The sequence below is a fragment of the Melozone crissalis genome, unplaced genomic scaffold (genome assembly GCF_028551555.1).
Source record: "Melozone crissalis strain CALT ecotype California unplaced genomic scaffold, PUWL_Pcris_2 ptg000006l_1, whole genome shotgun sequence".
Lineage (NCBI taxonomy): Eukaryota > Metazoa > Chordata > Aves > Passeriformes > Passerellidae > Melozone > Melozone crissalis.
In genome coordinates, this window is record NW_026535784.1 from 750,362 (window position 1) to 776,123 (window position 25,762).

The following is a 25,762-nucleotide window of genomic DNA, read 5'->3' on the forward strand; positions in this document are numbered from 1 at the left end:
GAATTCTTGGAGAATACAATGTCAGAATCCAACCAATTCCTGCCCAAATTTCTCCTATTTCAATGGAATAATGAAGTTAATGAAACCAAAAAAATCTCAGAGATAACGGTATCAAGAATCCAATCAATTCTTGCCCAAAACTCTTCCATTTCCATGGAATATTGAAATTACTGCATCCAAAAAAAGTATTGTTGGAGGAAACAGCATCAGAATCCCACCAATTCCTTCCCAAAACTCCCCACTTCCTACAGAATAACAAAATTACTGAATCCAAAGAAGAACTCTTGGAGGAAGCAGCATCAGACTCCAACCAATTCCTGCCCAAAACTCCTCCATTCCCATGGAATAACGAAATTCCTGCATCCAAAGAGGAATTCTTGGGGAAAACAATGTCAGAATCCAACCAATTCTTCCCCAAATTTCTCCCATTTCAATGGAATAATGAAGTTCATGAATCCAAAGAATTCTCAGAGATAATGGTATCAAGAATCCAATCAATTCCTGCCCAAAATTCCTCCATTTCCAAGGAATAATGGAATTACTGATCCAAAGAGCAATTCTTGGAGCAAACAATGTCAGAATCCAACCAATTCCTGCTCAGATTCCTCCTATTTCAATGGAATAATGAAGTTCGTGGATCCAAAGAGGAATTCTTGATGGAAAACAGCATCAGACTCCAACCAATTCCTCCCAAAAATTCCTCCATTTCCAATGAATAATGGAACTACTGCATCCAAAGAGGAATTCTGGGAGGAAACAGCATCAGATTCCAACCAATTCCACCTCAAAATTCTCCCATTCCCACAGGATAGTTCATTTTCCTGGAAAAACAGCGTCAGAATCCAACCAATCCCTCCCCAAAATTTGTCCATTCCCATGGAATAACGAAATTCCTGCATCCAAAGAGGAATTCTTGGAGGAAAATCCAACAACTAAGAATATAAACACATTCAAAATTCCAGATTTGGGACAGGAGGAAATTCCCTTTGCGTTTCCACGCCCTGCATGAAGGAATTCCAGAGATTTTCCCCAAATCCATCCTTCCCTGGATTTTTCCTCCCTCAGGGATGCACACCCCAGGATGAAGGAGGGAGGAGCAGATCCATGGAATTCCCCAGAGCAGGAAAATCCCAGATTCACTCACCAGGACAGAGTAGATGTGGAGGCATCGATAGACCGGGGAGAAATCCACCAAATCCTGGGCTCCAGGCACCTGAAATAGGGAGAAAAATCCATGAAAAACGTGGGAAACTCACCAAAAATCCATGGGTCAGGAAGCAAAACTGCAAGAAATTTAATTATGGGGAAGCGGAGCAGTAAAATGTCGCACACAGACAAGCGAAACCCTAAAAAAATCACATTTAAATAAGTTTATCGATCAAAAAAATTGCATTTAGGTGAATGAAACCATGAAAAAATCAAATTTAAATAAGAGTCACTAAAAAATCCCATCTAGGTGAGTGCAAATTAAAAATTTCATTTATAAGTAAGTAGAACTGCAAAGAATTTAAATGTGGGTAAGTGGAACTCTAAAATATCACAGACACACAACTGAAATCCTAAAAAAAATGATATTTAAATAAGTTTGTCTCTCAAAAAATCACATTAAGTGGATGAAACTATTAAAAAAATTCAAATTTAAGTGTCACTAAAAACATCCATCTAGGTGAGTGCAAGTCACAAAAATTTCATTTATAAATAAGTAGAACTGCAAAAAATTTAAATATGGGTAAGCGAAATTCTAAAATATCACAGAGAGACAACCGAAATCCTACTAAAAACAATCACACTGAAATAAGTTTATCACTCAAAAAAAATCACATTTAAGTGAATGAAAAAATTAAATTTAAATAAGCACCACTCTAAGTATCCCATCCAGGTGAGTGCAACTCACAAAAATTTCATTTATAAGTAAGTAGAACTGAAAAGAATTTAAATGTGGGTATATGGAACTCTAAAATATCACAGACAGACAACTGAAATCCTAAAAAAACCCCCACATTTAAATAAGTTTATCATTCAAAAAAATTTAGGTGAATGAAACAATAAAAAAAAAAAAATTTAAATAAGCATCACTCTAAAAAACCCCACCTAGGTGAGTGCAAGTCATAAAAATTTCATTTATAAATAACAGAACTACAAAAAATTTAAATATGGGCAAGTGGAAGTGTAAAATATCACAGAGAGACAAGTGAAATCCTAAAAAAAAAATCCCATTTAAATAAGTTTGTCACCCCCAAAAAAATCATATTTAGGTGAATGAAACTATCAAAAAAAATCAAATTTAAGTAAGAGTCACTAAAAATCCCATCCATGTGAGTACAAGTCATAAAAATTTCATTTATAAATAACAGAAGTGCAAAAAATTTAAATATGGGCAAGTGGAATTCTAAAATATCACAATGAAACAACTGAAATCCTAAAAAAAACCAAAGATAAATGAAAGCCATTCCAAAAAAATCACATTTGGGTAAACGAAATTATTAAAAAATCATAGAAATAATATTTGTTTTATCATAAATTATGTAAAAAATATAATTTATCAAAATATTTTGTAAAGAATTCTATAAATTCATGTCACTCCAAAATGCCAATTTTAGGTGAGTGCAACTCTAAAAAATTCAAATTTAAATCAATCCCACGCAAAAAAAAAATCACATTTAGGAAAATGAAACACTAAAAAAATCACATCTAAATCAGTGTAACTCCAAAAAAATCACTTTTGGGTGAGTGTAGATCTAAAATATTCCAACTTAAATAAATTCCACCCTAAAAAACCACATTTAGATGAGTTCAACTCTAAAAAAATCTCATAAATTAACGACACTCTAAGAAATCCAATTTAGGTGAATGAAACTATAAAAAAAATCACATCTAGATCAATATATCTAAAAAAAAATTCTGATTTTAAAAATGCTAACATTAAATGTGTCACTTCAAAAAATCACTTTTAGCTGAGGACAATTCTAAAAACTAAAATATAAAGAAATTCCACTCTCAAAAATCATATTTAGGCAAATAAAACTATAAAAAATTACATCTATTTAAATGTAACTTCAAGAAAGTTAGGTGAGTTTAGCTCTAAAAAATTTAAATAGAACCAAATTCCACTGTAAAAAACACTTTTAGGTGAATAGAACTCAAAAAAAATCAAATATAAATAAATTCCACTCTAAAAAAATCAGTTCTAGTTGAATTTAACTCTAAAAAATCCCATTTAAATACGTTTATCACAGCAAAATACCATTTCTAGGTGAGAGCAGCTTCAACACCAGTGGGTCCAGGGCAAACCCAGGATTCCAGGCATGGAAAAATTCCATTTAATTCCTGGGATCTCCCCAAATATTCTGATTTTTCAGGCCTTGGAAGCAGGAAAATGCCTTTAAATGTTGGTTTTGCTCCACTGAAATTCCACGGAACGCTGGGAATCATTCCAGGCACAGAATCCAAGGGATGCTGGCACCACCCATGCAACAAAAAGTGGGGAAAAAGGCAAAAAAAGGGCAAAAAACAAGTAATTATTTGGATTTTGCTTGAAAGCCCCATTTGGGTTTGATTTTTCCTGGTTTTTTCCCTCGGGAAGGGAATTTGGGCTGGGTGGGATCAGAGGGGGAATTTGCATTTTGCGTCCTTTGGGGATATTGCCTTGGCTCTCCTTGGGGGCTGGAAGCTCCAGCACCCCAAATAGCAGGAAAAGGGAGGGTTCTGCGGGAATGGGGTGGGAAAAGGGCAGGGATGGAAGAGCCATGGATAGCCCTGGAAATGGGGTGGGTTTGGGGTTTCAGTGAGGCTGGAGGGGAGCTCGGGGCTCAGGGAGGATTCCCAATCCCAAAGCGCCCCAGGAAGGGGCCTGGAGGCTCCTCAGGAGGGATGGGGAGGGAAAACTGGGATTGGGATGAACTCCTCCATGAGGGGGAAATGGAGCTGGTAAAGGATCGCAGGGTGTGAGGGAAATCAGTCCTGGCAGGAGCTGAAATGGGGGATCCCAGGATCCCAGACAGGTTAGGGATGGGACGGACCCTAATGGAGGAACTCTGAGGTGATCCAGGACGGGATTCCCACATCCGCATCCTCAGGATTTTGTGGGATAAACTCCTCTGTGGGGTGGAAATGGAGCTGTTAAAGGATCACAGGGAGAGAGGGAAATCAGTCCTGGCTGCAACTGAAATGGGGGATGCTAGGATTGGTTTGGGATGGGAGGGGCCCTAACTGGGGGATCCCGAGGTGATCCAGGATGGGATTCCCACATCTACACCCTCAGGATTTTATGGGATAAACTCCTCTGTGAGGTGGAACTGGAGCTGGTAAAGGATTCTGGGGTATGAGGGAAATCAGTCCTGGGAGCTGAAATGGGGGATTCCAGGATCCCAGACGGGTTTGGGATGGGAGAGATCCTAATGGAGGAGCTCTGAGATGATCCAGGATGGGATTCCCACACCTGTACCCTCAGGATTTTGTGGGATAAACTCCTCCGTGAGGTGGAACTGGAGCTGTTAATGGATCACAGGGTGAGAGGGAAATCAGTCCTGGCTGGAGCTGAAATGGGGGATTCCAGGATCCCAGACAGGTTTGGGATCCCTTAATGGCCATCCTGAGGTGATCCCAGTGCTGCAGGATGGGATTCCCACACCTGCACCCTCAGGATGTTGTGGGATAAACTCCTCTGTGATGTGGAAATGGAGTGAAAGAATCTCCTCCATGCAAGGAAAACGAGATTTTGCACTGCAGAGAGGCGTGGGTGGAGTTTAAATGGGGGATCCCAGGATCCCAGACAGGCTTGGGATGGGAGTAACCTTAAAGCCCATCCTGAAGTGATCCAGGATGGGATTCCCACACCTGCACTGCCTCTGGAGCTGCTCTTGGAGCAGCGTGGGATAGTGGAAGTGTCCCTGGCCATGGCAGGGCTGCAATGGGATGGGATTTTGTGGGATAAACTCCTCTCTGACATGGAACTGGAGTGAAAGAATTCCCTCCTGGGAATTCCTTCTTGGCAAGGAATTCCTGGTGGGGCTGGAATTCCCAGATTTGCTGTGGCTGCCCCTGGATCCCTGGCAGTGTCCAAGGCCAGGCTGGATTCCCCTGGGACAGTGGGAGCTGTCCCTGCCCACAGGAATTGATGATTTTTAAGGTCCCTTCCATCCCAAGCCATTCCATGATTCCATGGAATTCTCCCTCTGCCTGGATTAACACATCACACAATGACCCTGATCTCACATTCACAAATTCAGGTGTTTATCTGCTATTTCAACATTCAGACACATCTAAAAATTCCCTGAATTTAGCCCTGAAGAAGTGCCTGCATTTCCTGAGCCAGAACTGCACTGCCAGTTCTCCCAACAATCCATAAATCCATAAATCCCTGATTTTTGGGACGTGCCGATGCCACGGGAGCTCGGGCTGCCCCAGGCCAGGACTGATGGCTCCCCTGACACCCCCTCTAGCCCAATCATGGTTTTTATTCCTCTTGATTTCCAGAACAAAGGATTTATTCATCTTATCCCAAAATTTCCCAGTCCACACAACATCAACCTCCCAATCTCATTCCCAAATCCTGCAGGAGGCACGTTCCCAGAGCTGGGAGTGGGGCAGGGCTCTGGAAACACCCAAATCCCTCCTGCAAGTGGGGTTAAACAATCCTGCAGCTCATTTAACCCCTACAAGTCCAATTTTCCATGGAAACTGCAGCCCTGGCTGCCACCAGCACAGGGATGGCTCAGGGTTTAGGGGAGCTTTGCTCTGGGTTTGGATAATTGGGATAGGAGGGTTAATTTGGGATAGAAGAGTTAATTTGGGTCACAAGAGTTAATTTGGGATAGGAAGGTTAATTTAGGATGCAGGGGTTAATTTGGGATACGAGAGTTATTTTGGGATGCAAGGGTTAATTTGGGATAGAAGGGCTAATTTGGGATACAAGGTTTAACTTTAGATATGAAAGTTAATTTGGGATAGGAAGGTTAACTTGGGATAGGAGGGTTAACGTGGGGTAGAAGGGTTAATTTGGGATATAAGGGTTAATTTGGGATGCAAGGGTTAATTTGGGATCTGAGGGTTTGGACCCTGGACCCTTGGTGGGTTTTGGTGCAGAAGCAGGACACGAGCACAGGTTCTGTCCCTCAGTAAGGACAGGTTCTGCCCCTCCAGACTAGAACACCAGGAATTCCAGAGGAGCCAAATCCATGGATTTTGGAACCATCCCAGAGTCCCACTGATGGGAACCCATGGATGAGCTGGGGCCCAGGGACACAGGATGGGACACAGAACCCACAGGGCTCCACTCCAGGACAGGGCATGGAGCAGATGACACAAACATTCCAGAATTGTCCCTAAAACTCCACTGCTGCCCCCAGCCACGGCGCCGCTCCAATCCAGCCCTGGAGCCCTTGGGAAAAGGATCTGGAGCTGCTGGAGAGAGCCCAGCGGACATCAGGGAGCTGGAGCCAGAGCTGGGAATGTTCACCTGGAGAAGGGAAGGCTCCAGGGAGAGCTCAAAGTCCCCCCTGAGCCCCCTTTGCTCCAGGCTGAGCCCCTTCCCAGCTCCCTCAGGGATTCTGCAGCCCCTTTCCAGCTCCACCAGGAATTTTCCAGCCCCTTCCCAGCTCCAATCCCTTCCCTGGGCACACTCCAGCCCCTCCAGGTTTCTCTCCAAGACCCCAAAACTGGAATCGCTCCATTTCCACTTGAGAGATGTTTTTGGCCGATAAATCAATATTTTTCTTTTCAAATAGGACAAATCCTCAGGAGGATTCACTCTGGTATTCCCCATGGGATCTCCCCCATGAGGTCTCCTCCATGGGATCTCCCCCATGAGATCTCCTCCATGGGATCTCCTCCATGGCATCTCCTCCATGGCATCTCCTCCATGGGGCTCTGCCATGGTATCTCCTCCATGGCATCTCCTCCATGGAGGTTCCTTCATGGGATTTCCCCATGGGATCTCCTCCACGGGGCTCCTTGATAGGATCTCCTTCATAGGGGCTTCTCCATGGCATCTCTTTCATAAGATCTCCTCCATGGGATCCCCTCCATGGGATATTTCCCATGGGATTTCCTCCATGGGATCTCCTCCATGGCATCTCCTCCATGGGGGCTCCTCTATGGCATCTCCTCCATGGAATCTCTTCCATGGGGGCTGTTCCAAGGGATCTCCTCCATTCGGTCTCCTCCACAAGATCTCCTCCATGGTACATTCCCCATGGGAACTCCCCCATGGCATCTCCTCCAGGACACCTGGCCAGGTGCACCCGGGGGTCCCGTGGCTGCTGCCCCTCCCCCTGTGCTGTTCATCACCACAGACAGCGGCCCCTGCCCACCGTGGGACAGGGACTGGGGCAGGACAGCCCCTCCTGCCCATCCCCACTGCAGGGTCACCCCTGGGAGGTCACCAAAGGGCCACCACACCCAGAGGTGGGATTCGGACACTTCCCACTGTCCCAGGTGGATCCAAGTCCCAGTGTCCAACCTGGCCTTGGACACTGCCAGGGATCCAGGACAGCCCCAGCAAATCTGGGAATTCCAGCCCAACCCCTGCCCACCCTCCTAGCCAGGAATTCCTTGCCAAGATCCCAGCCCAATCTCCCTTTCCCAGTGGGAGCCATTCCCTGGCTCCTGTCCCTGCAGGCCTTGTCCCCAGTCCCTCTCCAGCTCTCCTGGAGCCCCTGCAGGCCCTGCCAGGGGCTCTGAGCTCTGCCTGGAGCCTTCCCTTCTCCAGGGGAACATTCCCAGCCCTCCCAGCCTGGCTCCAGCCCTGGTCCCTCATTCCATGCTGCTGTAGGAATGTGGAGCCCCCCAAGAGGGTCCCAGAGCAGGCCCCAGGAGGGCTCAGGGCTGAGGCCACAGTTCCATTCCCATGGAGGAAGGTGTGACCTCGCTCTGCTCGGATGTGGAGCAGCCATGGAAAGGAGGGAATGGATTTGCAGGGAGAAAACAAAGCCCAGAATCACTTGAACAACCCCAATTTCAAACTTCCAGCTTGTCCTTGATCCCCTCCATGTCTGCCCAGGGACTGTCACGGACAGGGTTGCAAACACCCCCCAGCCCAGGGACTGGTTGCAGCTGAAAAGATCATTTTCCTGACAAAAGAGGCATCAACAAGTGAGAAAAACCATCCAGAGGAGCAGAGAGAAATTCCCAAAGTTCTTCCCATCCAGACAGAACTTCCCAAAAGGTCCAGGACATGGCTGCATCCCAAGGAATGATGGACACATCCAAAGGTTCAATTCCCCAGGTCCTGCGCTGCAGCTCTGGATCTCTGAGCTGCCTTTCCTGACACACGGGGCTCAATTCCATGGGAAACATCCCAAATCCCAGGTGAACCAGCACTGGGAGGAAGGAAAAACCAACACCATCCCCAGGTTATGTGGTTCCCAAAACCCTCTGTCAGGTGCCAGCAAGCTGCAGCAGGAAGGGAAGAAGGGAGCACATCAAGGAATTCAAATTTCCATCCTGACACAGTCCCTTATCCAAAGACAAACCAGGACAAAGGAAAAGGCCAAAAATCGGGTTATGGAGCCACGTTTCCATGAGGGATGGATGTTCTCCAGCAGCACCAAGATGCTGGGACAGACTGGGGTGGGCATTTCCCAATCCTTGGCCTCTCTACTGAGCCCAGGAACGGGAATAGGGATAAAACCACAAAATAATCAAATCTGGAGACACATCCCATGTTCTCCAGCTTCTTCCGCACCTTCAGGACTCCCCCACAAGCAAGAAGCAAACCTCTTGAGACACCACAGGCACCCCACGCTGCCCAGTTTGGTGTTTACCTCCTCCTCCTCATCCTCATCCTCCACATCCAGGATCCCCGAATCCTGCTCCGACATGGGGCTGGTGTTCTTCACCTCCAGCTCGGAGCTGGCGCTGAATTCCTTCTTGGATTTCTTCCCCCCACCAATCCTGGGCTGCTGGGACACGATGTTGTCCAGGTTCCTCTGCTGCTGTGCCTAGGAGCAAACACAGATTCCACCTGGGGTTTCACTTGGTTTTCAGGCATGAGGAGCAGCCAGCCCTGAACAGGGACAAAGGAGGCCGGAGGCGCCACGCGCTCGGCGGAATTCCGACACGTCGCCTTTCCCCCCGAGCCAGATATTCCCAGATCCATTTGCAAAGCAGGCCAGGGATTATGCAACAATCCAAACACGCTCCTGACTCTTTCCAAATCCCAGCGCCCCGGCCCCCGTGCTGCCACATTGATCCGTTTACGGCCCAGCTGCGGCGATATTGGCCCGCGGGCCATGTGGTGACTGTCACAGGGACCTCCTGAACCGCCGGGTTTGTTCCTCTTTCCCAGCCGTGGCGGCACAAAACATTCCACATCTGGACCCCAGAGGTTCCTGAAAGCATTTTTGTGGGAGCCCAGGAGGGTTTAATTGCGCATTGTTGATGTGCGGAACGAGCTGTAAAAGGTGCTCAAGGAAAACGTGCTGGAAGCAACGGGATGGAGGGCTGGGAACACGCCGAGTTATTCCAGGGGTTCTGGGGTAGTCTGGCAGCTGAGGTCACACTGTGCCCTCCTGCAAAAATTCCACTGTTTTTCCTTTGATATGGAGCACAATAATCAACAGGAAAAATTGTTCAGCCCCACTTGTTCAGGAGCTGATCAAGTTCAAACCCAAGGGCAAGGAATGGGAACGGCACCAGCACACAAGGGGTCAAATCCCAGCCAAAACCAGGGAAAAAGGCCAATCCCATGGATGCAGCCCTGCTGGACACATGGGTTTGTGTGCTGGTGTAACTGGAAAATAAAAACTTGGAAAACCTGGAACTTATATGGATTTAGACACAGATTTAGAGGATTTCTCCCCTATTATCCTGTCGATTTTTTTATGTATTAGGAGAAAGGTGTGTGGGAATCATGGAATCACGGACAGGATGTTCAGGATCCTCTCATTCCATGGGCAAGGACACTTTCCACAAGCCCAGGTAGCTCCTGGACATTCTGGAATTCCAGGAGTCTCTGAGGTGGCAAAAGGCCTTCCCTATGGGAATGTGGCAGCCTGGATTTAGAAGAAAGCAGGAAAACCATTAAACCTGTTGGAGATTCAACTGTCAGCAACACCGAGAGAATTAAACATTATTAATTACTATTAAAAATCTCTAATTATCAATTACTTTTGCTACCTGAACAGCAGAGAGCACAGAGTGTGCTTAATCTGTGTGCAAACCTCCCAGATTATTTCCTTTTCAAAACTTGGAAGTTTTAACATCCCACCAAAAATAATTCAGGAGCAGCTTTGATTTTTGCCAGCCTGGAAATCCCTTTGGAATCTCCCCTTGGGAAGCAAAACCCCACCAGGGACTGAGCACTGGATAATTCCTACACCTGAGGAATACTGAAATCCAAGCATGGCATGAAGACGCCATTCCTTGGAAGATCCAGGCATGGACATCCCATTCCTCGGAAAATCCACCTCAAAGTGCTCCTCACCTTGAGCACACACAATCAGCTCTGAATTAATTAACCAGCTGGGCAACCCCTAACAAAATTCCCTGTACAAAGCTGCCCCTGGAGGCAGCTGCAGCAGGAAGAGGAGCGAATCCTTGGATGGGGATGTGAATCCTTGCGGGATGTGTTATCTCACAGCTCAACCTTGACCTCTAGTGGTTGGAAAGCAGGAGTAGCCCTGGAGTTTATTTACTCCAAGCGCTCCTCCCAGCTGAGCCAGGGGACTTCCAACCCCATCCCTTTAAAAAAAAAAAAAGTCTCTTCAGGGATGAATCCCAACAATGGGAATTTTTGCAACAGAGCCCCAGAGGGGAAGGTCTGGGTGGACACTGCCCAGAACAAAGTTTTGCTCCCGACGTCAGGACACGAGGCCGATGGGGAAAGGGGCATTTTTGGCACTGGGATTTTCGGACTTCAGAGGCAGCACTCTATAGAAAGGCCTTGCAACATCCCATAAAGGGAATTAGGACTTCAAAAAGGGGCGGGAGCGCTCGGTCCTTCAGAAGAGAACACAACAAAGAGTCGGGGCTCAGGCCCGCCCAGCGCTGCCATGAGTTTCCCAATGAGGCCTAATGAAGTTATAACCCTGAATCCACTGGAAATTCCCCCAAAAGAAAGCCCAGTGCACTCATTAAACCCTCCAGTTTATGTAATCCTTCTCCTTCTGGAGAGGGGAGAATCAAAGGGTGGGAAAAGGCGCAGTTTTGGATGAGGCCCTGAGCTGGACACGGCTCGTTAAGCAGGGTGGAGTGGGCCTGGAGAGCACAGGCGGTCATGGGAGAGGGAAATCTGGGATAACGAGCTGGAGGATGCTGCTGCCAGCCCTGGACTCCCCTGCCCCAGCCCTCAGCATGAAACACACGGGATTTCAGCCTGGACATGGAGCTGGTGCCACCAAGTATCCATGGAAGGATCACCAACCTTGGTCCCACCTCTGTTTTCCAACAGGGATTAATCTTCCCTGTGTTGGGAGCACATCAGGACATGGTCAGACATGGTTTGTCTTTGGATAAGGGACTGCGTCAGGATGGAAATTTGAATATTGATAAGATCCAAACCAAATGTTTATAAGATCTCATAAATTACAGTTATTTAGAAATCAAGGAAATCTGTCCCTCCGGCATTGCTCCAGGACAGGGAGCCCCACATGGAATTTACCTGCCAAGCTTTGATTTTGCACTTTTAATGCAAATAAACTGATTTATCAAGAGAAGAGTTTTGATCTGGATTGAAATCCAAGCACCAGCTGGGAAAATCACAGAATCTAGGAACAGTTTGGGTTAGAAGTGACCATAAATCCCATCCCATTCCACCCCCAGAGACACCTTCCCCTATCCCAGGGTGCTCCAAGCCCCAGTGTCCAACCTGGCCTTGGACACTAACAGGGATCCAGGGGCAGCCACAGCTGCTCTGGGCACCCTGTGCTAGGGCCTGCCCACTCTCTGAATAAAAAAAAAAGGAAACATTTGTATGCCCCAACCCCCACATATCCTAAAAAGCAGCCAGAGGATGCTGTCAAAGGCACAAAAGGTTTCCAGCCCACAAGGAGCAATTGGGACCTTGAGAAATCTTCACCTTTCAGGATTTTTGTGAGGAGAGTTTTAAACTGGATGAGATTTTCCAGGGATTTCTGGCTGAACAACCTCACATCACTGAGTGGAGCTTTGTTCCCTTCCCTTTCTGGGAACACTGGAGCCAAATCCCGACCTGCGATGGGCAGGTTCCCACTGCAGCAGGAACAGGAATGCCCCGAGCCCAGAATGAAGGAGTGATCCTGGAGCCAGGCCCTGCACACCCCGGGAGGAACGGGAATGGCTTTTCCATCTCCATCCCCACCAGGGCATTCCCAACCCCCCGCTCCCTCCCGGCAGGAAACGATCTGGACTGAGGTGACCTACAAGTGAGAAATATCGAATTTTCCTCAGCTCCGTGAAGTCAGCGAGGTTTGGGTTTCACTGTGAAGGAAAGGCAGGGCTGGGGGGAGGCCCAGAGGGAGCAGCTCTGGAGAAGTTCAGGATTATCCAAAGGAACTCCCCAGCTCATTCCCAGCACCTCCCCACGCCGGGGAGAACAACTTTTCCATGGATTCGTTGTGGTACAGGAAGGATCAAACCCGACCTGCAGAGGAGCACTGGGGGGTTTGGGGGCTCTGTTCCCCACAAAGGGATGAGTTCCCCACATCAAAGGATGGATGACACTCAGGGTGCCCTCGGAAAACTGACAGAAGCAGGGCTGAGGGAAGCCTAAAACCCTCAGGAGATGATAAATACAACCCAAAATCCCCCCGCTTTTTGGTGTGGTTTCCAGGAAAGTGAGGCCAGTTTGGGGTTATCCTGTGGGATTGCCTCCGTTATCCAGGACCATCAATCCTGGCTCGCTCTGCTCCACAGGAGCATAAAAAAGGCAGGAGAGCCAAGGCCTAGTCACAGCTGATGCTGCTTTTAGGAATCAAACACAAAATGTTGGGATCGTGGAGGTGAAGTTCCCTCCAAGCACAGCCACATCCCTCATCCACAGCAGCCTGGAGACCAGGAGCACCCCCATCATCCATCAGGGCAGAATTCCCAGCTCCTGGTGGGAATCCTCTATCCAGACTGGCTGGTAGGACAAGCAGAGGAACCTCTCCACCTTTGTGCACTGAGGCTGTCATCGGGCAGTCCAGAAGACTTTTAGGGGACCTGGGACAGTGAGAGGTGTCCCTGCCCATGGCAGGGTGTGGAATGGGATGGGATTTAAGGTCCCTTCCCACCCAAACCATCCTGGGATTATTTGGTGGTGTAAATCCTGTCTCCTGCACATCCCTTCACTGAGGGCTCGACCCTGCAGGATGCAGCTTTGGGGGTTTCTCTTCAAACCCTAAAATTCCCAGAGAGGTGTGGACTCCTCATCCCTGGAAGTGTCCAAGGTCAGGCTGAACAGGACTTGGAGCAACCTGGGATGGTGGAAGGTGTCCCTGCTCATTACAGGGGTGGGATGGGATGATTTTTAAGGTCCCTTCCAACCCAAACCATCTTGGGATTCAAAGCCCTCAGCAGGAAGGACTTCCCTCAACATTCCAGGATCCATCCCAAAAAACTCCCACAAGCCTGAGAACAGCAACTCCACCTTCCCACCCCTCACAACCAAACTCACCCAGCCCAACTAAGCTGGAGCTCAATTTTTGTAGCTGAATTTTACAGAGTTGGGTTTTTCAAAGCAACTCAACTCCTCGAGATCGAGTGACCCCGGCTGCAAACCCACAGCCTAATGCCATGAAGGCATTCCCAGCTCCATGGGATCATTCCCAGTGCCATGGAGTCATTCCCAGTACCATGGAGCCATTCCCAGTGCCATGGGATCATTCCCAATGCCATGGAGTAATTCTCAACTCCATGGAGTCACTCCCAATGCCACAGAATCATTCCCAAAGCCAAGGGTTCATTTCCATTTCCATGGGATCATTCCCAGTGCCACAGGATCATTCCCAAGGCCATGAAGTCATTCCCAGTGCCATGGGAACATTCCCAACACTATGGGATCATTCCCACTGCCATGGAGTCACTCCCACTGTCATGGAGTCACTCCCAATGCCATGGACTGGGATCAGTCCCAGTGCCATGGAGTCAATCCCAGCTCCATGGAATCATTCCCAATGCCACAGGATCATTTCCAATGCCATGGGCTCATTTCCAACGCCAAGGGTTCATTTCCAACGCCAAGGGCTCATTCCCAACAACATGGCGTCATTCCCAGCACCATAAGATCACTCCCAGCACCATGGGCTCATTCCCAACACCATGGGATCACTTCCACCACCATGGACTCATTCCCAATGCCATGGGATCATTCTCTATGCCACGGGATAATTCCCAACACCATGGGCTCATTCCCAACACCGCAGGATCATTCCCAGAGCAGGCCAGGGACTCCTCCAGGCTCTGCCTCCAGAGCCACCCTAAGGAAAAGTTGTTTCACTGCCTCCAGGAGGAAGGAGCTCCTTTCAAACTCCAATATTGTTATTTTTGTAACTTCACCTTGTTTTCTGCACGCTTTGCAAACACTCCAGTCTCACCTCCCCTCACCTCCACCCACCAATATTTACTTTTGAGCAGAATCTAATTAGGTTTTTCCTGATGAGACACAAGATAAGGCCCAGGAAGAAGGGGCTGGTGATTTAAAGGGAGCCATGATTTAAAGGCTGGCTTTGGTAGTTTTGATTAATTCCTGCTGTGATGCTTTTACAGACCCCTCTAATGGGCTGAGACACTGAATTTTCAAATATCATTTCCTCATATCCCTAGAAATGGGATACATATTCCTTAAGCAATCTTAAGGAAAAAAAGAAGGGGGAAAAAGAATAAAAAGCAGCAAAGCCGACTGGCTACGGGGGTAGGGAAAAAAAAGAACGTTAATAAAAAATGACAGTAGGGCTGGAGCCCTGCCAGAGAGCCATTCCAAAGTTATAAAATCCCCCAGGGATCAGATAAAAGCAGGGATTATTATTGCAAGGTGTAAACTCAGCTCACGGCCGCAGCTCCTGCTTTGAGTTTGCCCGCGGAGCCGGCGCTGTCGGGACCAGGAGGGGCTCGGCCTCTCCCGCCCCCGGTGCTAACTTGTTATCAGAGCAGACAATTTGTTGGAGGTTTGGCTGACAAAGTTCTCCCTGGGCTCAGGAAACCAGGCCAAACAATGGGAGGGTTTTTTTGGTTTTTTTTTAACTCCATTCCAGGTCATTAAATAAAAGGAGTTTGGAAATGCAGCACTGGATGGGTTTGTTCTCCCCAGTGCACAGACTCAGCATCAATCCCTTGCACTCCTCATTCCCTAAAAAGTCTCTTCCACCTCAGCCATCCAGAGCTGAAATCCACCCCGGCTCTGATATTCCTGAACATCAACTTTCCTCAAATACCAGTTTTTGGCATTGAGTGTGTGATGAGGAAAATGCAATTCCCCTTTTGCTTTGCTCTCATCCCATGATTTACCCTCATCCCTTGCTCCTGCTCCTTTTCCCAACCTGGATTTAAGCCAGGCCTAATTCCATAGATTTTACATTTCAATATTCCCTGGCCAGAACAAGGGCACCACTGTGGCAGCAGGATCTCACTGGATACCCAAAAATTCCTGTTTGTGCTGCCCTGGATCCCTGGAAGTGCCCAAGGCCAGGCTGGACACTGGGCTTGGAGCACCCTGGGATAGGAGAAGGTGTTGGGATTGGAATGAGATGGGATTTGAGCTCCTTTCCAACAAACCATTCCAGGGTTCTGGAGCCCCTTTGCTCTGGGAGAGCTGGGAATGTTCCCCTGGAGAAGGAATCCAGGGAATCCTCAGAGTCCCTGAAGGGGCTCCAGGAGAGCTGCAGAGGGACTGGGGACAAGGCCTGCAGGGACAGGAGCCAGGGAATGGCTCCCACTGGGAAAGGGCAGATTGGGCTGGGATCTTGGCAAGGAATTGCTGGCTGGGAGGGTGGGCAGGGGCTGGGCTGGAATTGCCAGATTTGCTGTGGCTGCCCCTGGATCCCTGGCAGTGCCAAGGCCAGGTTGGACACTGGGGCTGGGATCCACCTGGGACAGTGGAGGTGTCCCTGCCATGGAAGTCGATGGGATCAAACCCATGGGATGAGCTCAGCCATATTCACCTCCTTGGAGTTCATTCAGTCATTGGATTAATTCAGCTTTTCACACAAAACCCATTAAACCTCAGCTGTGTTGTGGGGAGGCTGCTCAGCCCAGCACTGGGAGAAGGGAATGATCCAGACTCTCCCTTCCAAGGAGAAATTTATCACACCAGGATTGATAAAAAGCCTCGGGCAACCACAGCCTCCGGGTCAGCTGTGCAAAAAAAAAAACCCACTTTTTAAGGAGTCCTTTATGGCCCAAGTGTTGATTTACACTTCTGTGGGATCCAGATCTGCGGGCAGCTTCAAAGGAAGCTCAGAGGGGCGATTACAGAGTTTATTTATCACATTTACACGGCGGTGGAGGAGCCGAGAATGAGCTCAGGGCACCCAAGGCAGCGGCAGCAGCAGCAGCAGCAGCAGCAGCAGCAGCAGCAGCAGCAGCAGGAGGAGGAGGAGGAGGAGGATGGGTGTTCCACAGGGAATTTCAAACACATGAAAGTCCTCGGCCTGACACAACTCAGGGCTCTGCTCCAGCAGCCCAAGCTCTTGGGCACAAAAATGGTTTACAGTTTATCTGAACTGAGATGGAACTGAGACTCTTTGATTCCCTTCTACCAACCATTTAAAATTCCTTTTCCAGCCAGGAGCACCCCTGGATGAAATCCCCCACCCTGGGAGCTGCTGTGACCCTGGGCTGGTTCAACTCTGCCCAAGGAGGCCCAACCATGACTCAAAGCTCCTCTGGAAACTCCCACACGTCCCTTGAGCCTCTCCTCACTCATAATTGGGACCCAACCAGAGCCCTGAGTAAGAGAGGGAGCAGCAGAGGAACCACAACCAAAACTGGTCACAGGTGAGAGGGTCTGGGATGACTCAGGAGCACCCAAGCGTGCAGGGCCCGGCTTTGGGAGCTCTCCCAGGGAATTGGGATTGTTTTCCAAGCCAGGCTTTGTTCCAACACGCTCCCTGACAAGCAAGGCATGGCACAGGGAACAGGGCTTGGGGTTGTTTTTTTTTTTTTTTCCCCCCAGTGAAAGTGTTAAAGAGGAGAAATATCCAGGCAAAAGGCTGTGTTTCCTCAGGGAAAAAAAAAAAAATAAAACCCCCCCAAAAAACTGGAAAACAACAAAAATAACCCCACAATAAAACCAAACAAACAACAACAACAACAACAAAAAAACCAACCCAAAACCAAAAAACAAAAAACCCTCCTCCAAAAAAAAAAGGAAAAAAAAAAAAACGAACCAAAAGAAACCACCCAGAGGAACAAGAGGAAAGGGGAATGAAGCTGGAGAGGACAGTGAGGAGCCAAAGGGACAAATTCAGGTTTTGACTTCAGGATATTCTACCAGAGAATTGCAGAATTACCAAACTGTGCAGTTCACGGAATCACAGAGCGGTTTGGGTTGGAAAAGCTCATCCCATTCCAGCCCTTCCATGGCCAGGGACACCTTCCACTATCCCAGGGTGCTCCAAGCCTCTCCCTGCCCTTCCCTGGGCTCCCCCAGTGCAGCTATGGGGCTCGGAGTGAGCCTGGAGCACCAGGAAAGCTCCTCCTCAACCCAAAGGCCCCCAGTGAAATTCCAGCCCCCAGCACAGGAATAATCCCAGCTCCAGGAGCTCCTCAAAACCCCTGGGGCCTCTCCAGGTGCTGTCCCCACCTCTGTCCTTGTCCAGGGAAGGTGGGACCCTCACCCCTCTGGAAATTCAGGATAAAAGCAGCCATGGATTAGATCTCACTGAAGGAGGAAAGTGTTGGGCTGGACTTTCCAGGGTTTGATCCAGGGGGAATTCTGGAAAAACCATCTGAGTGTGCTCAGCTTGGAGTTGCCCCTGCCCGAGCTCTGACACCACACAGGGCCCTCACTCCAGCCTGATTCCAACATTTCCCAGGGGTTTTCCTCCCATTTTCCCTTCCCACCAGCTGGGAAGCTGCTGCTTTCCTGAGGAACAGCCTGCCTGTTATCCCTGTTTTCCATGGCAGGAGCTGCTCCCCCAGCCCTGGGGAAGATGGGAATTATCACTCATGGATGCCCCACTTTTCCTTGACCTCACAATGTTCCCCAGGGAGTTGGCCTGGCCTGGGATGGAATCCTTGTGTCCCAGTGTCCGTGGGAGTTCCCAGAGCGCTGCTCCACATCCCCTCCCTGGCTCTGGCACTTGCCGATAAGGTTCCTTTCAAGATTCTGCTTTTGTTCCTGTTTATCAGCCTGGGCTGGGTGTTTGAAGGATTCTGAGGCACTGGCCAGGGTCAGAGCACCTCCCTGGGATGGCTCTGATTCTCCTGGAACAACAGGACTCAGCAAATCCCAGGAAACGCCCAGTGTGGGTAATCCTGCACAAAACAGGATTTTGGCTTTTCCACAGGACAGCCTGAAAGTCTTTAAGTGAGATCTGGGAAGAGCAGCAGAGATCCTTTGTCTCTAACTCAGATCCCAGACCTGCAGTCAGAATATCCTCAGCTACTCCCACGGAAATCTGGGATAAGGGGATCCCAAGGAGACACGTTCCATGCTGGGATCTGGGAACTGAGTAACAGAGTAACTCAGTTCAGTGACTGAGGGACAGAAATGGGATCTGGGATGTTCACTGAGTCTGGGAAGAACCTGCCCAACTAAGGCTGCCCTGACATCCCGAAGATCCTGTTTTCTATGGCAGAGGAATGTTCTTCCAGGGATTGGCCAAGGCTGCTTCCCCAAAGTGCCTGTGCTTCTGAGCTATGGACCAAAGTGAAACCCTCATGGAATGGTTTGAGATGGAAGGGAACCTTAAAAACCACCTTATTCCACCTCCCACTGCCCCAGGGTGCTCTGAGCCCCAGCGTCCAACCTGGCCTTGGGCACTGCCAGGGATCCAGGGGCAGCCACAGCAAATCTGGGAATTCCAGCCCAGCCAGCAATTCCTTGCCAAGATCCCAGCCCAATCTCCCCTTTCCCAGTGGCAGCCATTCCCTGGCTCCTGTCCCTGCAGGCCTTGTCCCCAGTCCCTCTCCAGCTCTCCTGGAGCCCCTGCAGGCCCTGCCAGGGGCTCTGAGCTCTGCCTGGAGCCTTCCCTTCTCCAGGGGAACATTCCCAGCTCTGCCAGCCTGGCTCCAGAGCAGAGGGGCTCCAGCCCTGCAGCAGCTCCGGGGCCTCCTCTGGGCTCTCTGCAGCAGCTCCACGTCCTCCTGCTGTTGGCCCCAGGGCTGGGGCAGCTCTGCAGGTGGGCTCTCACCTGAGGGAGGGGCACAGGGACACAATTCCCACCTTGCCTTTGCCGTCAGCCAGGGCTGAGCAGGGGGGTCTGAGCTGGGCCATTCCAGCCTCATCCACAACATCCCAAACCCCTCTCCCAGCGCTGCTCTCCGTCCCTTCTTTCTCCTCCCAGCCTGGATTTGTGCTGGGACTGCCCCAATCCAGGTGTAGCTCCAGCCCTGCTGAACCTGCTGAGGTTCTGTCCCACCTCTCTGGGAGTGACCCCCCAGCCCATCCCTGTGTCCATCTGTCCCTCCCTGTCTGTCCAGTCTGTCCAGGGACGCTGTGTGGGACAGAGCCAAATGCCATGCACAGTCCCAATGGATCCTGCCAGTCCTTTTCCCCTCTTCCATCAAAACTTCAGGAGGAATCTGAGCGAGGATCACAGTGAAAAGCTGAACCCTAAATCCCAAAGAACACCCAGGCATCCTGCTCATCCCAGGAGCAGCAGCACCTCCACCTTCAGGAGAGTTAAAAAATACTATTTAAAAAAAAAAAAAAAGGATAAATCCTTGTTGGAACAAAGCCCTTTTCATTCTGTTTGGGAATAACCCCTCTGGTTTTTTTGATGAGAAACCCACAAAGCAGCTGCCAACGGGGCTGAGCCACAAAGAGCGGCTCGGCTGGGGGAGAACAAAATGGCTTTTTCAGGAATAATCATCTTCCCCAGGATCCCTGAGCTTCAGGGAGCAGCAGAAGAAAGCAGAACATTATTTGGTTAGTGCTGGTTTTAATTAATCACAGAATTAGCCTGGCCCTGCCTCCCCCAGCACGGTGACTGTAAGGAATATTTAATCCCAATATGAAAAGTTTCAACTTTACAGAAGAGCTTCAATTTCATTTTCCTGCCTTTACTTCACAAAGATCCCTCTGATAATGTGAAATATTCTGTTGATAAATACATTTTTTTTTCCTAAGCACTGGGGCGTGAGGGTTGGGGATTTAGAGAAGAGATTACAGCAGAGAAAAATGAAATTATACATTCAGCACTCAGCACTGCTCTCCAAAACCAACTCTCCCAACTGAAACCACTTTTTGTGGTCTTTTTTAACATAAAAATGAACTTAGTCAACACATTACATAATTCTCCTCTCCCACAGTATGTTCCCAGGATTTTTCTCCCTGCATCCATCACTAATATTTCACTCACACCACAATTTTTAGGACTGAGCCTAAAAAGATTTTAAGTCCTCAGCGATAAATCAAAACCTGATCTCATCTCGCTGCTGTAAATTCACTTCATGGTCACCCTTGAAAGCACCACAAGTTATTGCAGAATTCAAATTATGCTTAAAAAAAAAAATCTCTCTATGTTCTGCCTTAGGAATCCAGCACCAGGAATATCCAGCACCTCCCAAACCCGTTATTCATTCCCTGGACCTGATCTGCCCTCTAAAGGCGTCTGGGGAAACTACAAAGTGCCTTTTTAGCCATTGAAAAAGCCCTGGAAGGGTTGGATTTTCCTTTTCTTTCCTCTCTGGCTTCTCCCTCTGTCCCAGGCACACAGGAGGGTTCAGGCTCAGCTTAACCAGGCTCGGCCTGAGCTCAGCCCAGCCAGGACCAGCCTCAACTCAAGGAAACTCCACAGGACAGGGCCTGGATCTCCCTCCATGAGGGATGAGCACCATGCACAAACAGGGTTTCATCCAGGCCTGATTCCATGGATCTCACAGCTCAGTGTTCCCTGCGCAGGACAAGGGCACGGCTGTGGCAGCAGGACCCCAAGAATTCCCGTTTGTGCTACCCTGGATCCCCAATTCCCGTTTGTGCTGCCCTGGATCCCCAACAATTCCCATTTTTTGTGCTGCCCTAGATCCCCAACAATTCTCATTTCTGCTGCCCTGGGTCCCCAACAATTCCCATTTTTTGTGCTGCTCTAGATCCCCAACAATTCTCATTTCTCCTGCCCTGGGTCCCCAACAATTCCCATTTCTGCTGCCCTGGATCCCCAACAATTCCCAATTTTTGTGCCGCCCTGGATCCCCAAAAATTATCGTTTGTGCTGCCCTGGATCCCCAACAACTCCCATTTCTGCTGCCCTGGATCCCCAACAATTCCCATTTTTTGTGCTGCCATGGATCCCCAACAATTCCTGTTTGTGCTGCCCTGGATCCCCAAAAATTCCCATCTGTGGGGCCATAGATCGCCAAAAATTCCCATTTGTACTGCTCTGGATCCCCAACAATTCCCCTATCCCAGGGTGCTCCAAACCCCATCCAGCCTTTCCTTGGACACTGCCCTGGGAGTGTCCAAGGAAAGGCTGGATGGGGTTTGGAGCACCCTGGGAAAGGGGAAGGTGTTGGTGTTGGAATGGGATGGACTTTCAGGCCCCTTCAAACACAAACTGTTCCCCTGGAGAAGGGAAAACTCCAGGGAATCCTCAGAGCCCCTGCAGGGGCTCCAGGAAAGCTGGAGAGGGACTGGGGACAAGGCCTGCAGGGACAGGAGCCAGGGAATGGCTCCCACTGGGAAAGGGGAGATTGGGCTGGGATCTTGGCAAGGAATTCCTGGCTGTGCTGGAATTCCCAGATTTGCTGTGGCTGCCCCTGGATCCCTGGCAGTGCCCAAGGCCAGGTTGGATCCACCTAGGATTAGTGGCAGGCGGTGGCACTGGATGGGATTTAAGGTCCCTTCCCACCTAAACCATTCCATGAACATCCCAAACAGCAAAAATTTGGGATTTAGGCAGATCCCAGAATCCCACAATCAATAAAGTTGGAAAAGTCCTCCCAGACCCTCCAGTCCCACCTGTGACCAAAATCCCTCATCCCAACACACCTGGGATGCTCCCAGCAGGAACAGCCTGGCCTTATTCTGTGGGCACCACAAAGAAATCCTGCCCCCAAAAAACCTTTAAAAATATTAAAAAGAATAAAATCCACATGATCCCAACCCCCTGCCAAGGACAGGATTCCAGGATGCAAATTCCAAGAAGAATCAGCAGAGCCACCCCCAGCCCTTCCCTGGCCACCAGTCTGGATCCTTCCCACCCCTCCTTGCCCCAGGTTTGAAACTCCCAGACTTCCAAATTACAGCCCCAGTTTTTAAGAGCCCAAAATAAACAGCAGCTCGTACCAGGAAAAAAAAATCTAAAAAAGGGCAATTAGAAAGTCAGAATTCCTCCAAGTTCTCGTTAGTAAAAGTTTTATATCCCTCCAACATGTGACACTCCAGGAGAAAACCTGGCAGAGGGAAAAATGCCCTGGTGCACCTTTCTTAACACAGCCACGTTTCAGCCTTGGCCAAGGTGGTTCCTATTAGGGGCCTTTTTTCCATTTGAAATTTACTGGTTAATTTTATGGAAACAAATCAAGGGAGCTGCGTATTATAAATCTATTAATGATAAAAAAACGTAACTCTGCAAATAAAAAAACCCCGGAAAAAATCTCACACCTCCCCTCCAGCCCTTTCCAATTTTTGTTTATGGGCCTTTTAAAAAAGGGAAAAGTGGAGCTGGGAGGTCCTCCTAGAGTCCCCACACGTGTGGCATCCCTGCCCAGCACTCAGGAATAAGCAGCTTTGTGGAGCCATCCCCTGTTCCAGGTGACCAACTCCACCTGCTACTAGAACAGGATTAAAAAAAATTCCCTTTTTTACAGGCAATTCTCCTCTCCCTGCGGGATGGGGCTGGTAAGGGGAGCTGAAGGAGAAAATTCCAAAGGGTTTCGACTGCTCTGCCTCCATCTGGAGTTAATGGGGCTGCACCTGCTTTTCACAAGGTGTGAACGTGACCCCCCAAAGAGCTCAGAGGCTCCAGCACTGCCTTGATCCAAGGGAACAGAGGAGAGACAAATCCAGGTGGGAAAAGGTTTGCGAGCAGAACATGAAACCCTCAGAGGTGGGAGAGCAAAAGGCCACGAGGTCCAGGCAGGCCAGGGGCTGGAGCTGCACCTGGGACAGGGAAATCCCAGCACAAATCCAGGCTGGGAGGAGAAAGGATGGAGAGCAGCCCTGGGAGAGCTGGGAATGTCTCCTGGAGAAGGGAAAACTTCCAGGGAATCCTCAGAGTCCGTGAAGGGGCTCCAGGAGAGCTGGAGAGGGACTGGGGACAAGGCCTGCAGGGACAGGAGCCAGGGAATGGCCCCCACTGGGAAAGGGGAGATTGGGCTGGGATCTTGGCAAGGAATTGCTGGCTGGGAGGGTGGGCAGGGGCTGGGCTGGAATTCCCAGATTTGCTGTGGTTGCCCCTGGAGCCCTGGCAGTGCCCAAGGCCAGGTTGGACACTGGGGCTTGGATCCACCTGGGACAGTGGGAGGTGTCCCTGCCTGAGGATGGGTAGAGTGGAAGAGCTTCAAGGTCTCTTCCATCCCAATCCATTCTGGGGTTCTGGGATATCTTTGGATCCCCAGGAACACATGAGATAAAGAACAAGGTCACTACACCCAACCCTGACATTTTTCCATCAGCTTCAGAGGAATTTTTTCCAGTGAAATCCCAGCTGTCTTTGCTGCCCCACAGCCACTGCAGGACAGGGATGTGTCTGGAACAGAGGCTCTGGAGCACCTCCATCCTGGCTGACCTGGACATTGTGAATGTCCCAAATTCCTCCTGGGATTTGCTCCTCACTGCAGGGCAACCTGATCTGCAGCAGGGACAGAGGAACTCCATGGGATGGGATGGGATGGGATGGGATGGGATGGGATGGGACAGGGGCAGAGATAGCACTGATTGCAGGAAATGGGAAAAAAACTGGGAAAAAAGGGAAAGACCAACATTCACCTGCCCATGTGTGAACTCCACCCACAGCTCCCAAGGGCAGGAACAACCCTCAGGCCTTTGGTCACAGCTGGGATCAAAGGGAATCAAAAACCTGAGCTCCACAATTCCAATATTCAACATGCTGAATTTCATTCCTTACTGAGAAAGGGAAGCGTTCCCCCACCTCCTGAAGATTTCACCAGGATATTTGTTCCCTGTTCACCTCAGAACCACAGAATTCGGTTTATTTTAGGCAATCAGGTGACAGCTGAGTAAGAAAATGACAGAAGAAAACAGCAGACAGCCCAAAAACACCTTCCTGCCTCATCCCAATCCACAACCAGCACTGCTGGAATTGCCCAGAGCTCCCAGGAATGGATGCAGGGAAGAATCCCACCTAAAAATGTCCTTTATTTTCCCCCCAACACAGTGACTGGGAGAGCCCCTGCCAGAACAACCCCAAAGATTCGCTTCTGCAAATAATCAGAAAAATCTTCAAGGACCTGGAGCCTCCTCATCCTCCAAATAAATTCCAAGCTGCCTTTTTCTTCCCTTTCCAAGTGGAGTGGAAAAGAGAGATCCTCCCTTCTCCCAAAGTCTTAATAATGTTCTTCAAATGCTTTGGAGATGCTTCAAGAGAAAGCACTGAAGAAATACTAACCAGGATTTCATCCCAAAGCCTCGGAGCTCATTTCAGGGCTGGCTCCACATTCCAGCCCCATCCCCTGCTCCCAAATCCCTCCTGCTTTAAGGTGATGGGCATGTGGGTGCTTCAAAAGGTTGGGAACCTCAAGAGCTTTGTCCTGCAGGGGTTATAAATCCCTTTTTCCCTGCTTTGTGAGTGGAACCACAGGTTTTCCACAGTCCCAGAGGGATATTCAGGGAAATCTGGCCGTGGATGACGCCCCTGTCCCAAGCCCGGAGCCTGGGAGCTCCTGGAGCTGCCGAGTCTGACACTAATGAGAAATAAGGAGCTCCCAGCGCAGCTGCCATGCGAGCAAACACCAAAAATGTGCTCCTAATTTCTCGCTCAGCCCCAAAGATTTGTGAGGACTTTGTGGAGCTACTGCAACGAGTTAGGAGTGATGAAGTGCAAGGCTCCGGCTCGGGCCAAGCAGACACTGCCTCGTTAGTGCCCCGCTAAGTGAGGTCCTGCCCGGCCTGGAACGCCGAGGGAGCAGCAGGAAAACATCTGGGGCCTTCCCCTTTTCCAGCCATCCTTTAAAAAACACTTTATAAAACCCCACCGTGCCACAGGAGCCAGCCTGGAATGATCCAGGGGATTCTCGACCGGATCTTTCTTCCCGAAGTCGAAATAGAAGTTTGGAGAGCATTTGGATACCTGGATTTAGTGAAAATCCATGTGATGTGGGGGATGATGGACTTTCCAAGTGCACCTCAGAAACCAGGCTCTGGTTCTTGTCACACCTCTGAGAAAGGAGGAGCAAGGATGGGTCCAGTTAAATGTTGGGAGAGTGGGAAAAGAGCTCATGGAATTCTGTAGGGAGATTTCAAGGAATTTATCAAAGCCTGGATAGACCTTGGAGCACTCTGGGATAGTGGGAATTGTCCCTAAACATGGATGGGATGGAATGGGATGGGATTTCAGGTCCCTCCCAGCCCAAACCATTCCAGGATTTTGGAGCCCCTCTGCTCTGGGGCCAGGCTGGGAATGTTCCCCTGGAGAAGGGAAAAATCCAGGGAATCCTCAGAGTCCCTGGAGGGGCTCCAGAAGAGCTGGAGAGGGACTGGGGACAAGGCCTGCAGGGACAGGAGCCAGGGAATGGCTCCCAC

At 49.5% G+C, this 25,762-nt stretch overlaps 1 protein-coding gene across 2 annotated transcripts in view; it reads right to left on the reverse strand.

Annotated features, from left to right (window-relative positions):
- Window positions 1-25,762, reverse strand: part of EXOC6B (exocyst complex component 6B) — a 290,272-nt gene that overhangs the window by 150,198 nt on the left and 114,312 nt on the right. For both annotated transcript variants that reach the window (XM_054290746.1, XM_054290738.1), the window contains exons 7-8: window positions 8,763-8,939; window positions 1,145-1,213 (exon numbers count right to left, since the gene is read on the reverse strand). In XM_054290746.1, coding sequence (XP_054146721.1) covers window positions 1,145-1,213; window positions 8,763-8,939 — 246 coding nt within the window. The remainder of the gene's footprint in view (window positions 1-1,144; window positions 1,214-8,762; window positions 8,940-25,762) is intronic.